The sequence below is a fragment of the Salminus brasiliensis genome, chromosome 2, assembly GCF_030463535.1.
Source record: "Salminus brasiliensis chromosome 2, fSalBra1.hap2, whole genome shotgun sequence".
Classification (NCBI taxonomy): Eukaryota; Metazoa; Chordata; class Actinopteri; order Characiformes; family Bryconidae; genus Salminus; species Salminus brasiliensis.
This window is the reverse complement of record NC_132879.1, coordinates 48233418-48247157: the sequence shown is the minus strand read 5'-3', so window position 1 is coordinate 48247157 and position 13740 is coordinate 48233418. Positions and strand designations below refer to the sequence as shown.

Genomic DNA, 13740 nt, shown 5'->3' with positions numbered 1-13740 from the left:
ATTATAAAAGGGTATATTTTTTACAGCACATCAACACAAAAGAGCTTCTCCATAAGGGCTGTGCTAGTGGCAACTATCTTACCTTGTTGCACAAGTTGATAGGGGTGCACTTCTTTCCATCTCCAGAGTAGCCCAGTTTGCACACACATGCTGTCTGAAAGTACAGAAACTCTCTTTGTTTATTAATTAATTAATTAATTCATTTATTTATTTACATTAAATGCCTTCAGTGCAAGGAACAACTGGTTACCATTTCTTTTATTTCTGTGTTTTGTACAGCAGAGCTGTAAGATATGAACATAAAATGTGAGGTGTTGATTAGGCTGATGGATATCACAGTAATTCAATGAAAAGATTTTTTTATTGATATTGAAATATTGATATATTCATATTATATATATGAAGTATTTATTGATGCTTCTTTAAGTATATACTCCAAAAACAGGGTATTAAACAAGAGTTTATCTACTCTGTCTTTACTGTCCAGGAAAGGCTTTTGAAGCATTGCTGTGAGAATTTGATTTGCATTTAGCAACAAGAGCATTAGTGAGGTCAGGATGTTGGATGACTACCACCCCACCTCATCTCAACTCCCCAACTCATCCCATAATATGTAACTAAACAAATATATATATGTGTGTGTGTATGTGTGTGTGTGTGTGTGTGTATTTACTCCTTAGAACATATATCACAATAAATACAAATAACATGAATATACATATATACTTAACAAAATAAATTGTATTTATGGTTATCTGCATTTAATCTAGTTTTAATGCTTAGGTCCCTAAAATGTTTGCATCACACTACTGTATGTATATATAAATAATATATGTATATAATAATAATAATAATAATAATAATAATAAATATTTTGAGGACGGTTCACGATCAGCTCATTGCAGAGCTCCTGATGGTACTTTGTCACCAACCTAATAACAGTAATGTGTTCTGTCATTGCAGCCCCTAACAACATTTTTATGGAATCTCAGATCACATGGTGGAATGCTCATGAGACATATAAGCAAATACATACACTAGCATAACACACTAGCATCTGACATTTGTCACCAACCTTATTGGGGCCCGTGTGTATGCAGTCTGAATTTGAATCACAGCCTCCGTTTCCGTCCAGACAGGGGTTGATAGCTGAAGAAACCCAAAATGAACGTAATGTATATTGCCTGTGCAAGCATTGTCCTAAAGTAGCTTTGCAGAGAAGCAAAGCAAAGCAAGGGGGGCGGGACACACGTCCACCTCAGTATTCAAATGGGTTACTGTGTTCAGGTTCTGATTAGTCAGAAACAATATATTTATACAAGATGAAACTTATGCTTAGCATATATAATGCATTTAGTCTAAACACTGCAACTTGTATAGTTCTACTAAACAACATGGCACTTGGCAACTTAAAAGACAATAAGGCAGACTTACACACACACACTTTTCCATCCCCTGCGTAGCCAGGTTTACACATACATTGTCTGCGTCCTGGAAGAGTCCTCTTACACACAGCATTGTAGGAGCAGCCCCCATTATTTTTTTCACATGCGTTTACCGCTAAAGATACACACACACACACACACACACACAGAGATAAGCCCAAGAACACGTCAGCTACACAGCATCCATTCAAATGTGAGAGAAAGAACCACAGATGTTTTAAAACTCTTACCTGTGCAGTGTGTGCCGTTACCCTCATATCCAGCTGCACAGCGACAGTAATATGAACTGTCTTCTACTTTCAGTAGACAACTAAAAGATAAACACACACAAACACACAATAAATAGCTTTTTAGTTTAGAATCACTGTTCAAAATTCTTTCATTAGAACTCAATAATTTACTATTTACTCATTTATCATATTGTAATATTAATTATAATGAAAACCTTTTAATTTCTAGGTTTAGTAGGTCTGTTAGACCTGGGAAATCTGTCACAATTGCCCACCCCTGATTTATAGAGTGTTTCTTTGTATATACACTTGTCTGCTTATGCCCTTTGCCTTTTAGATTTTGATCCTTGCTTGTCTACTCACCCCCCTTTAGTCTGGTCTTTGGTCATGTATTGTGTTTTGCTCTTCCCGTCTTTAACCATACCCAGTTAGGGTAATTCTAGGCATGAACTAACTAGTATTATAGAACAGTCATGGTAATACAATAAACTTGCAATAAAACTAGCATAACATTAAAAATGCTTGAATGCATCTATTAACAACATCTGTATACAATTTTATTGTAGACACCGTTCTACTATAATAGACTACATTAATAACTACAATAGAAAATAATCAATATTTAAAAAATATTGAAAAGAGGTTCTGTCTATAGAGCTACGTTATGCCACACACTCTTTTTCAGCTTACAGACAGCTTATAATCCTTATATCCATGAGCGTCTGGTTATTTCACCCAGTGTTACAATAGCATGTGCTCATAATGACAAATGGAGCTATCTGTTTCTAAAATGCAACATCAAATTAACAGGGGGAAGGAGGCTGCACTCACTTTGCACTGCTGTGGCATTGAGTTCCACATGGGTTTGAGGTGATGGCTGAAACACAATAAAGAGCAATAGTCTTGTTTCACCATGAAAGAGAAAAAATTAAATGAATAAATGAAGTGTGTGTGTGTGAGAGAGAGCATGACCTTACCTATGGAGCAAGAAATTCCCCTCCATCCCACCTCACACTGACAAGTGCCATCCCCGTCCAGACCTTCATTACACCATCCATTCACACAATTACAGTCTATGAAGAGATGGAACATCAGACAAGAGAGGAATATGAGCAAAGAAGCAGAAGATGACAGAGAGAGAGAGGGAGTGAGAGAGAGAGAGAGAGAGAGAGAGAGAGAGAGAGAGAGAGAGAGAGAGAGAGGTGATTGAAAGAAGCAGAGTGGATGTAAAGTAGGCAGAAAGCAGAGATTTAACACTCCTGACATGACAGCCTGATACTGTTCCCCTGATATGGAATCTCTGGCATCATTTAAAACTCTGAGTAATTTATCATTTTACATTTAAAGCATTGTTATGTGAAAATTGGTATTTCTTGGTCCTGGGCTCCCCCTACAGTTAGGAAGTGGAATTTGTGCCTTTCCTCCTTAAGAATCAGCAGTGGCAGGAGTTATATTTTCGGGGGCAGATATACAGATGCCTGGCTACATGTAAAAGATCAAGGATAAAGGCTCTGCAATGGAGAGAAATTATTTAGGTCACCTTGGTCACAGTGGATGCCATATTTGCCAGTCTGGCAGGTTTCGCAGGCTGTGCCGTTGAAGCCAGGATTGCACTGACACACACCGGTGCCATTGATCCCATCCACACACACACCATTACCAAAACATGGTTGACCCTCTGACCCTGGACATTTCTCACAGTTTATGCCATAAAATCCCTCGCAGCACTTCTTTAACTAGAGAGAAATAGAAAAAGACAGAGGGGACATTTCAAAATAATATTAATACTACTAATAATAATGAGGAGTAATATTACTGTTTTATCAGTATTACTGCAGTATCACACATACAATGGTTCGTTTTTGACAGTTTGCCTGACAGCCGATGAATATTCCATGTTTTCTTTTACTGTATGCACATTTCCTCCTCGTGATTAACTGCAAGAAACAAGGAGACAGAATTATGATGAATATTAACACATTTTAATTAATTATAAATTGTTTAAACTTTTATTTAAAAGTTTAAATGTAATGCTACACTTGTAAAAAAAGATTCCAAAAGTGTCCAATGCGCTCCTCCAAAAGGGTTTTACTTCAATTTAAAGGAATTGATCGAAAGCATCGGTCAGGTACTGATGTTTGATAATTATAGAGTTGAGAGAGTTTGCCACTGTGAAGTTGCACTTAACCAGAGAAGGTTCTAGGTCATACAAGTGAGAAGTATCTTATGACATATCAAAAACAGTATTCTCCAGTACCCATGCATAGTTGGCCAAGCTGTCATTTTTGCAATTGACTGGTCCATGTCTGCATGCATATTGCTCACATGACAAATTTACCAGTTGCCAACGACTCAAACAAAAGCTAGAAGTTTCGCTAGAAGTTTCCACACAAATGTACTAATAAAGAGAGCTCTGGAAGGTGGCATATATAATAAATCATTAGCAGATTACTGAATAAAACAGATCTATGGCGAGCAGGGCCTAAAGATAGAGTTTACCATCTTCACTTCCACTGTTCCAGCTGGACAGCGCATCTCGGTTGGATGGAAGCAGTCCATGCACTCTCCCTACACACAATACACAGTTCATCAAAGTGTGTAAACATCGAGTTATCATGCATTTGTCATCCGGATCAATGAGATGAAGCAAATATGTAGTGAAGAGAGCTGCATGTAGCTTGGGAGAGGTGTGGATCGTGGCAAGCCATACCCGAACAGTCTTGTAGGAGGCTACATCACAACGGTTGTTAGGAATTTTCAGCACTAGAGATATTCCATGGATCACTCCATTGGTGCTCTCTATGTCTGTAGTGCTCAGCTGTGCTGTATTCACAAGCCACTGTTACAAGGGGGGGGGGGGGGGTAGAAACAGCAGTAGTAAGAAGCAAAAGATGTACATGGATTCAAGTATCAACAGATGGACTACAGCCCTACCAGGGTCAGGATCCACTCATACCAGTCAACACACATCAACACACCACCACCATGTGAGTGTCACTGCAAAGCTGAGAATAACCCACCACCCAAATACTACCTGCTCTGTGGGGTCCTGACCATTGTAGAACAGATTGAAAGGAGGCTGACGAAGTATGTAGAGAAATAGATGGACTATAATCTGTAAGTTAGCAAGTGTTCCTCTATGGTAGGTGGAGCCGATATAATAGGCAATTCCAAACTAGGGGTGGTCATGATATTCGGACATGACTATCTAAAGCTCTATTTTGGGGTTTCGCCATTTTGTAGTGGTGTCCACTATGTGTCCGAAAGCATAGTGCAGAAATGTTAGCGCACTGTAACAATCCCAATGTACTGCAATAAGTAGTTTACAAACAATGTACTCTAGCGGACATGGAATACCCATAATTTATTGTGTTGTTTGGTTTGAAGATTCGCTCGCAGATTCTTTGAGAAGGACTGCAATGTCACAACAGTGAGCACACACACATAATGGAGTACTCGAAATCATTCACTACTTTATTGAGTTCTGTTCCCTATAATACTGCTCTATATAGTCATCTGGATTTTCACATTAAGGGGATAGTGGATAGGACTAACAGAGAAACAGATGGACTACAGTCTGTAATTCTAGAACTACAAAATGCTCATATTCAGTAAGTGGAGCTGATATAATGGGCAATGTATACTTTAACCCCTTAAAAAGACTAGGGTCCACCACCAGGCCGGAAGTGTTGTTACAAGACTTCTATTACCAGAGAATAGTCCCAACAGTTTCTACAGAACTCCCTGTAGTTACTGTGTAATACACCTTAGTGTGTAATAAGCCTTACTGTGTTAAAGGGTTAATCATGTATTTGTAACTGTGGAGCAAAGGGGCACAATAAGGAAAATGAATGTGTATTTAGAGGACACTGTAGATATTCCTTGCTCAGTGGACCAGAGAAAAAGCTATCATTTAAAACAGCATCAAAAATAGAAGCCTGTTACTGAGGGGATTTTATCCCACATAAAATACATAAAGCATTACGAGTTGATAGTATACAAAATAGTAAATGGCACCATACTGAAGCTTACGTGTCCTAACAATCAAGCTTCCTTTTCAAATTTCTGTGTCAGGGCAGGTCGACCTACGTTGCTGTCGTTGCGGAAAATGCCCAGCTGACTGGAGAACCCCAGCATGGTCTCTCTGTAGAGGCCGTCCTGCAAATCAGCCTGCCTCAAAGTCTCTCCCAGGACAATGTGGTACTGTGTCACATTCAAATTCTGCATACAAGAAGACATGCATAGACACACATAAACACACCCGCTTCACCCTTGTGTGAACAGGTGACATATCCGTTAATAGGGGTGTAAGTGTACATGTGATATGTGCCTGTGTATGCTTATTTGTTCGAATGTGTGTTAGTGTGTGTGTGTGTGTTCATGGTTCATACCAGTGACTCCTGGCCTGTGCTCTTCAGGTATTCAGCGATGGCTGTGTCTGTAGGTGCGAACATTGTAAAGCCAGAGGCCTTCTCTATGTCCTCAGTCAGGTTATAATTCTGAAACAAAAAAACAAATCAATTTACTGCCATGACGTTACTTTACTAGAAGAACAGATGAGATGCATTCAGACTGATGCATTTATTAAAATTCACCACAGCCTTTCCCAACACTGTACAATTATCAGGCAATTGATTCTAGAGTGGTTTGGTATGAAATGCCTCATTCTAGAGTTGAATGCCTCTGAAAACTTCCAGAAAGCTAGCACAAATAAAGATGATCTGATGCCCGATGCCTTGCCCTACAAAACTGGTGAGATCAATTTTGGTCAAGAATGTATTTTTAATAATTCACCTGTGGAGAATCAGTACATAGTAAAAATATGATTCAGATTTTTCTTATTTACCAATATTTTGTCATTATTAGTATTACATATAAAACTCATTACATTTATATTAAAAATTTGCATTACATTTTATGGGGATGTAAATGTTGTAAACCCTGTTTCTTTACAGCACCAGGTAGGTTTCTCCATAATGAATCAATATACACCAAATCACTCTAAATGCCTGTTTTAAATGACATTTAGAAGTAAAATTGGTGTAAATCCCCTTTAATACTCTTGAATTTCACCATGTTTCACCAGTGAACATTAGCTCAAATAAGCTGCTTGGTAAAACCTACAACAGACCCTTACGTCAATTGCTCAACTACATACCTTACACGTTAATTTTTATAGCAGTGACCAATCATTTACATCAGTTATTAAATAATTAACTTTAAGATTAATTACTAATCAATACCCCTTTAATGCACTTACAATGAGGGCGTTCCTGAACAGAGAAAACTCTGGTCTCTGGTTCAGCACCTCGAGTAAACCCTCACTCAGCTTACGATCAGAGACGAGGACCTGACAAACAGAGACAGCAGAGTATTAGTAGCCGTTTTCACTAAAGAAGTCAATTCTGTTTCTGATTTTTAAAGAAAGGAACACTTACAGTGTCAATCAGATGGATGAATCCATTCTTTGCAAGCATGTCTCCAGATAAGACCGTAGCTCCAGCAACTGTGGTGGTCTAAAATAAACATTTATTTTAGTGGGAGCATCATTCAACTTATTCTAATGCCTGAAAAGAAATGATCAGGAATGTGGATGTGTACAACAACTGCAGAGCCAAATGAATCCTCTGTTCTTTTACCTGATTGGTCCAGGAAATAGGGAGTGTCTTTTTTAAAAGGGAAGCCAGCTGAGGAGAGGGGGAGCTACGCAAGTCAGACAACCCAAAGAGCCCAGACACAATGTGATTCCTAAACACAGAACAGGCCTTTTAGGGTATGTTTACATACAGTATTTTGTAAAAGTCAGAGAGCAGCAATATATATTTAGAAAGAGAGAGATTTCCCACATTTCCAAAGTTCAGTTTTAGAAGCTAGAGCATTTTCTTCTGCTCACCATCTAAGTAACACCAAACATATCCAGTGAATTTAAGGTCTGAGCTCTGGGATAGTCAGTCCATTTTGCTGAGATCACCAGCAGCTTCAGCAGTTTTTCCCAATTTTCCCTGCCTTCTGTTAAAAGGTATTTACTTTACTTTACACATCAGACCATTAAATATCTGTTTGTCAGATGTCCAGTCTCTGTGCTGTAGTGCTAATGTTTTTTAGTACTAGAACGTCTTTAGTCTATTTTTTATTTCAGCAAAATAAAATACTGAAAACTCTGACATTACATTTAGCTGGGAAGGTATCTGCTATAAAACAAATATATTGCATTAATTGATCATTTTAATGGGAAATTTCACACAAAAGGGTGGTAAATAAATATGTGATATGAATAATAATTATGAATATAAATGCAAACACAAAGTGTGGCCAAACATATTACATTTTAAGTTTAGCCAACCCAAAATAATGAATAAAGAAATCTTGATCTAAAGGATTACACCATGTTACACTATGTTACGCCATAACATTAATACTACCTGCCAAATATTAAGTATATTGAGTAGTTCCCTTTTGTGCCACCACAACAGATCTGACCTAGGAAAGTGTCCACTGATATCTGTCCACTGATATCGAGCACCAAGACACTAGCAGCAGATCCTGTAAGTTGTGAGTTGTGGTTCACAAGTTGTCCATTCTTTGAGCACTTTTGGTAGGTATTGACCACTGCATACCAGGAACACCCCACAAGATTTGCCTGACGTTTGGGTGATGACCTGACCCAGTCGTCTAGCCTTCACAAGTTGCCCATTTTTCCTGCTTTAAACATATCAGAACTGTCTGACACCTGACTGTTCACTGTTCACTAATACATCCACCCCATGACAGATGCCACTGTAGCTGTAGATAATCAATGTTTTTTACTTCACCTGTACTAATGTTTTGGCTGATTGATGTATGTTCGTATCTTTGAATGTTTAAATATACAAGCTTATATATAAATGTATATAAATATGTAAGAATAGGCAGACTACACAAATCAGCATATCATTGCTGCTGGAACCCTGAAAAACTACTTGGATGTGAATGTAAAGAGGTTGTATTCACATAAGTCACTTTCTGTTGGTCCATTCATATGAAACTGCTACACAATGTAAATGATATTTGAAAAAAATGACAAAAATGGAAATATGAGGTTTTATCCCAACAGCAATGATATAACTAAGTTGTAATAAGTCAAAACCTCCTATTGCTTTTTTAAAATCACCACAGACCCAGAGAAACACTTTACAGATGTATTTCAGATTACACTGTACTACTGATCTTACTTAAGCAGACTTGGGAGGTTGCTGCTGGACAGCCAGAAATCTTGGTCTTCTTTGCTCAAATTGCTGATGGCCTGTGCTGAAGGCACGAAAAGTGTCATGTTCTGTGTCCCGGACAGCAGCTGTGTGAGGTCTGCTCGCTGTGGACCATTCCAGAACAGAAAATATATTTAAAATATGCTTAATAATGTTAAACAACATTTACACCAACATTTTTCTCTGTATTACATTTCTTTACCGTTCCAAACAAGTCAGACATGTTTAAATGGGACATTTTTAAAGACCTGCAAACCTATGATTATTATCTATGATTAATATGATGCATAAACCAAAAAGCATAAAATAAAAACACTACACCTACCCAAACTCCCTCTCCTAGTTGTTAACTGGGCTCAGGCGTACAGACAATCAGTACAAATGAGTTATTTTGTCTATTTTATTAAATAAATAGTCAAATGGTTTATGAATTTATTTTAAGATTATTGCACATTTTGACCATATTGAGGTGTATATGTCCTTTAAATGATCATTTTATAATATGAACTTTAATCTGGTATAGTTAAGCTTTTAAAGCCTGAACCATCAGATAATTGGCAGAAATGTCTAATGCTTTAAAACTAGAGTTAGTGAGTTTTAATTTGACCTTCTGACCAATTAAATCTGATCAACAAAAAAGAAAATAATGAAATTACAAATGGGATATATAACATGTAGAATGTATATTTTTGTTTATAAATCCAGATAAAATATACAAAATCTATCTATTTTGGTTTAACCCCTTTTATTTTGAGTTAAAAAAAAATTGTACCTGATTAGATTTCCTTTTTGTATGTAATGAAATATTATTATTTTATTTTCTAATACATTATGGTTATTATTGAGATCATATTGAGTAATTATTAAAGATGATTTATTTGTATTTTATTTCTTTCTTTATTGCTTTATTTTTAATTCTTTTAACACTGATGTTGCAGAGGTTTACAAATACTCAACAATGCATCAAATATGATATAATTGGCTTTAAAGGGTTATGTAAGTTGAGCCTGAAAAGTGTCACAACTAAAACTTACATTAATCCATGTATAGAATTCACTCAGGTCAGGGTTGTTTGCCAGTTCCTACAGAACAACAGTGAAACACACGTGAATGCTCTTCCTTATATCTGGATATTTCTGTATCTGTATGTGTAGAATAGACACATGCAGTGTGGCTGAATTGTGTGATGCCTCACTTATCACAGTGAACAGATCCCCTAAAAACATATTATACACCAAATCTCAGAAGTCATGATGTGCTGATCTGCTGCCATACCTGTGCCAGAGTTCCGTAGCAGACACTTCCATCTCCTGAGTAACCGCTCTGACACACACACTGAAACGCCCCCTGACCCACATCTGTGCAAACGGCCTGAAGGCATAATGTGAGAATGTAATGACTGGTGAATGATCAGCTCATGTGATAGGCTGCAGTGTCGCATGACACTGATTTGTAAATTCCCATTTTTATTTGAGTGTTATACTCTTGTAGATGCATTTGAAAGTGTGTGTGTTTTGTGTGTGTGACCCGCTCACCCGTTCATGACATCCTCCAATCTGTTCTACACACTCATTGATAGCCTCACAGTCTCTCCCATTGCCATGGTAATTCTTTTTGCAGACGCAGTAATTCTGAAACAATAACAAAGCAACACCTGGTGCCTCAGACATGAAGAACACACTGACTGGATAAATGAGGGTCTAAAGAGATACATGAAAAGGGGAGTTGACAAAAAGACAATGGGCCATATCTTACACCCTGTGCAATGCTCATTGTTGTCTCACACCCCGCCAACAGTCTATTTTCATGCCTTCTGCCTGTCGTTTAAATAGCAACGGTGCTTGCGAATATATCTACGCCGATGGGCGCGGTGGTCCCGAAATGAGGTGTGTTCACTGACTGAAAACAACCTGGGCAGACGTCAACAGCTAGACGTTCATTGCTATCTTGGCAGTGAATTGTCAACACATGTGTGTGCCCAACCTGCGTACACCCCCGCTTTACACCATTAAAACAGCAATCCGCCAAAGTCAGACCGCATCTGGCTCTCCAAGGGAGTGGCAAGTGACATGCTGATTGGTTTATTGCACATTATGCTTAAAACACACACATGATTTATGATTAGGAGACTTAGTACATGCCTTTTGCATGTTTCGAGTCGCGCAAGGCGTACTTTTCCCGTCGTTAGCAATAGATTGCTAAAATAGGGCCCATGACTGTGTCTATTAGGGATGTACATTCTCACTGATTTTGATAGTCAAGTATCTGTAAGGTGTCATAAAATGCATTTAAAATGCAGTATTTTAACCCCTTAAACTCTAGGTTAATGATTTGCTTACTAATCCTAAAGCGGAATTTATCTTACTGCCATTTAGCTTTTCAGATTTTGTCCCACAGAGTTTCGTTTTAGGGCCTTTAAAACTGATGTAAATTATGACAGTAATGAAGTGTGGGCCTACATACAGACTTTAAAGGGTATAAGGGGTGAAGTTGTTCTTTGGTGAGTAAGTAGTACTTGACTTTGGCTTCAGTTTAACAAACCTATTTGTCTCAGAAGGAAACACGCTGGGGTTTTTTTCAGCGTGCTTGCTATAAAAACCAAAAGCCCTGTTTTTTCTAAAAGTGGTAGCTTTGGAATGTAGTAGTTCTCATTCTAATCGTTTTCAGGGACTGTGAATAAACTGAGCCAAGACTGATACATAACTGTTTTGAGGTTTTGGAATTGGCCAGTTCTGCTTTGGTTACGCTGGATTTTCTTTTAAAGACAGACACAGCAGTGTTTGAGGTTCATGGTATGCCATTTCCATGTGGAATGTTGAATTCTGCTGTAGTGCTGTGCAATGGATGTAAAGTGTGTTTGTAATTTGTAAGATTTAATTAAACCTGAGCCCTAAATGAAGCACCAGTGTTGCTGAAATATCTTTGTGTATATTGTCTCCCAGACTTGATGACCATGATGCAACATAACCAACACTGGAATAGTGATTTCAGAATATTTGATTCCCTGGAGCAATAAACAGAGTAGTCAATTAACCATTCACAGCACAAATATCCTACAAAATGTATAACACAAGTACGCCTGCACTGCAGGGAGTGCTACGACAGATTGTCTGGTTAGGGAGCAGATTTTCTCACCTGTCCAGGGCCCACATAGATGCACGAGGCAAAAGGATGGCACCCTCCTCTAGAGGGCTCCAGACAGTTATTAACAGGCTGGCACTCATCTCCGTCCTCTCTCCACCCCTTCACACACTCACACTTTCGCATTCCTGGTCCTGTCTTTATGCATCTAGCCTGGAACACACACAGAGAGCAAACACATTCAGTTATAGAGACTGGCAAATTCAAATATACACACAGACACACATATAGGGCTGTGCACCGATATTTGATACTTTTATGGTACTGCCCAAATTATAAAAAAAAAACAGTTCAGCAGTCATCAGCATCAGTGAACCAATTAGCATGCTAGCTCCAAACTCCAGACAACTTATTGGTTGATAAGCAAGGCTGCTGGGTATGACATTGTGACTGGAACTACTGAAATATCGATTTTTTTCATCTAAAAAAAATAATTAAATAAAGCACAAATATGTATTTATTTTTTAACAATAACTATATACACATCTGAACTCTGTCACACACAGACAAACACCCACACACACGAAGACATTCTTAACCTACATTTTGACTGCAGCCTCCATTGGGGGGTGAAGAACATGGGTCGCTTTCTACGCACAGGAATCCATCCCCTCGGAAACCGGGTTTACACACACACCTTTAAGAAAGTTGGCATACAAATAGAGCAAAACACACCAAACTGAGTCTGAGCAGTCTTTACCGTCAATCGTCACACGAGTGCTATAAACTGTGATGAGCTTAAGTCCCTCATTTAGACGTTTTTTCTATTTATTTGTTTTCAGACTGTTCCGAGTTAGGCCTATTCTCAACCTCTTAAACTCCCAGCTCTATTACAGCTATGTGACCTACAGATTAAAGAAGCAGGCTTGGGACCAAGGGGTTGCCAGTTTGATCCCCTGGACCAACAGAAAATGGGGTGAAGAAACTGTGCTTTCTCCTCACTTAACATTCATGGGTGCCCTTGAGCAAGGCTTGGTTGCTGAGATGGTTGCCCACTGATTTGGGTGTGTGTTCTCACCCCAAATTTACTTGTGTGTGTGTGTGCTCACTGCCACAGGTGTGTTTAATGTGGACCTTGAAATGATTATTTATTATATCACACTTTGTAGAGAACTTTTCACACAGGTAGCAGCTCAAAGTGCTTTACTGGCAAGCAGTACAATTCAGCAACAGCAATATAGCCATAAAATGTGAAAAATAATAGTGTTATTAAAATGAGACTGAGGCGGTTGTCTTTAATAAGTTAAGAGCAGAGTGAAAGCAGAGCACTCACGTCAGCGCTCCCTCACTGAAGACACAGTCCGCGTGGGCGTGGCATGGCTGGTTGGGCCCGCAAGGCTGTGCATGTTTATCACACAGCTGCCCAGTGAAGCCTGGTTTACAAGAGCCCGGCTTACATGTGCCATGAGCTTCAGGACGGTTGTCACACACACCCTGCACACACCCGCAAGCTAAAGAATTGGAAAGATAGAGGAGAAGGGGCTCACTCACAGTATTTGTTGACCGCTACAATCTATATACAGCACTTTTTAATACAATACCTGAAAGATTTAAAAGATTGGACAGATTAACCCCTTAAAAAGCCTATGGAGCACAGGCGGGCCAAAAGTGTTATTACAAACTTCTGTTACCAAAGAATAGCCCCACCAGATTGTACAGAAGTCCCTGAAGTTCCTGAAT

At 38.6% G+C, this 13740-nt stretch overlaps 1 protein-coding gene across 1 annotated transcript in view; it reads right to left on the bottom strand.

The window, feature by feature from the left end:
- Positions 1 to 13740, bottom strand: part of stab2 (stabilin 2) — a 41794-nt gene that overhangs the window by 12656 nt on the left and 15398 nt on the right. The window contains exons 23-45 of the mRNA XM_072673951.1: positions 13334 to 13511; positions 12604 to 12697; positions 12055 to 12213; positions 10455 to 10550; positions 10195 to 10290; positions 9954 to 10001; positions 8887 to 9023; positions 7315 to 7423; positions 7114 to 7191; positions 6936 to 7025; positions 6067 to 6174; positions 5765 to 5896; positions 4710 to 4712; positions 4386 to 4514; positions 4175 to 4243; positions 3526 to 3612; positions 3216 to 3411; positions 2653 to 2748; positions 2507 to 2552; positions 1676 to 1755; positions 1435 to 1560; positions 1076 to 1149; positions 83 to 154 (exon numbers count right to left, since the gene is read on the bottom strand). Of these exons, the coding sequence (XP_072530052.1) occupies positions 83 to 154; positions 1076 to 1149; positions 1435 to 1560; positions 1676 to 1755; positions 2507 to 2552; positions 2653 to 2748; positions 3216 to 3411; positions 3526 to 3612; positions 4175 to 4243; positions 4386 to 4514; positions 4710 to 4712; positions 5765 to 5896; positions 6067 to 6174; positions 6936 to 7025; positions 7114 to 7191; positions 7315 to 7423; positions 8887 to 9023; positions 9954 to 10001; positions 10195 to 10290; positions 10455 to 10550; positions 12055 to 12213; positions 12604 to 12697; positions 13334 to 13511 (2303 nt within the window). The remainder of the gene's footprint in view (positions 1 to 82; positions 155 to 1075; positions 1150 to 1434; positions 1561 to 1675; positions 1756 to 2506; positions 2553 to 2652; positions 2749 to 3215; positions 3412 to 3525; positions 3613 to 4174; positions 4244 to 4385; positions 4515 to 4709; positions 4713 to 5764; positions 5897 to 6066; positions 6175 to 6935; positions 7026 to 7113; positions 7192 to 7314; positions 7424 to 8886; positions 9024 to 9953; positions 10002 to 10194; positions 10291 to 10454; positions 10551 to 12054; positions 12214 to 12603; positions 12698 to 13333; positions 13512 to 13740) is intronic.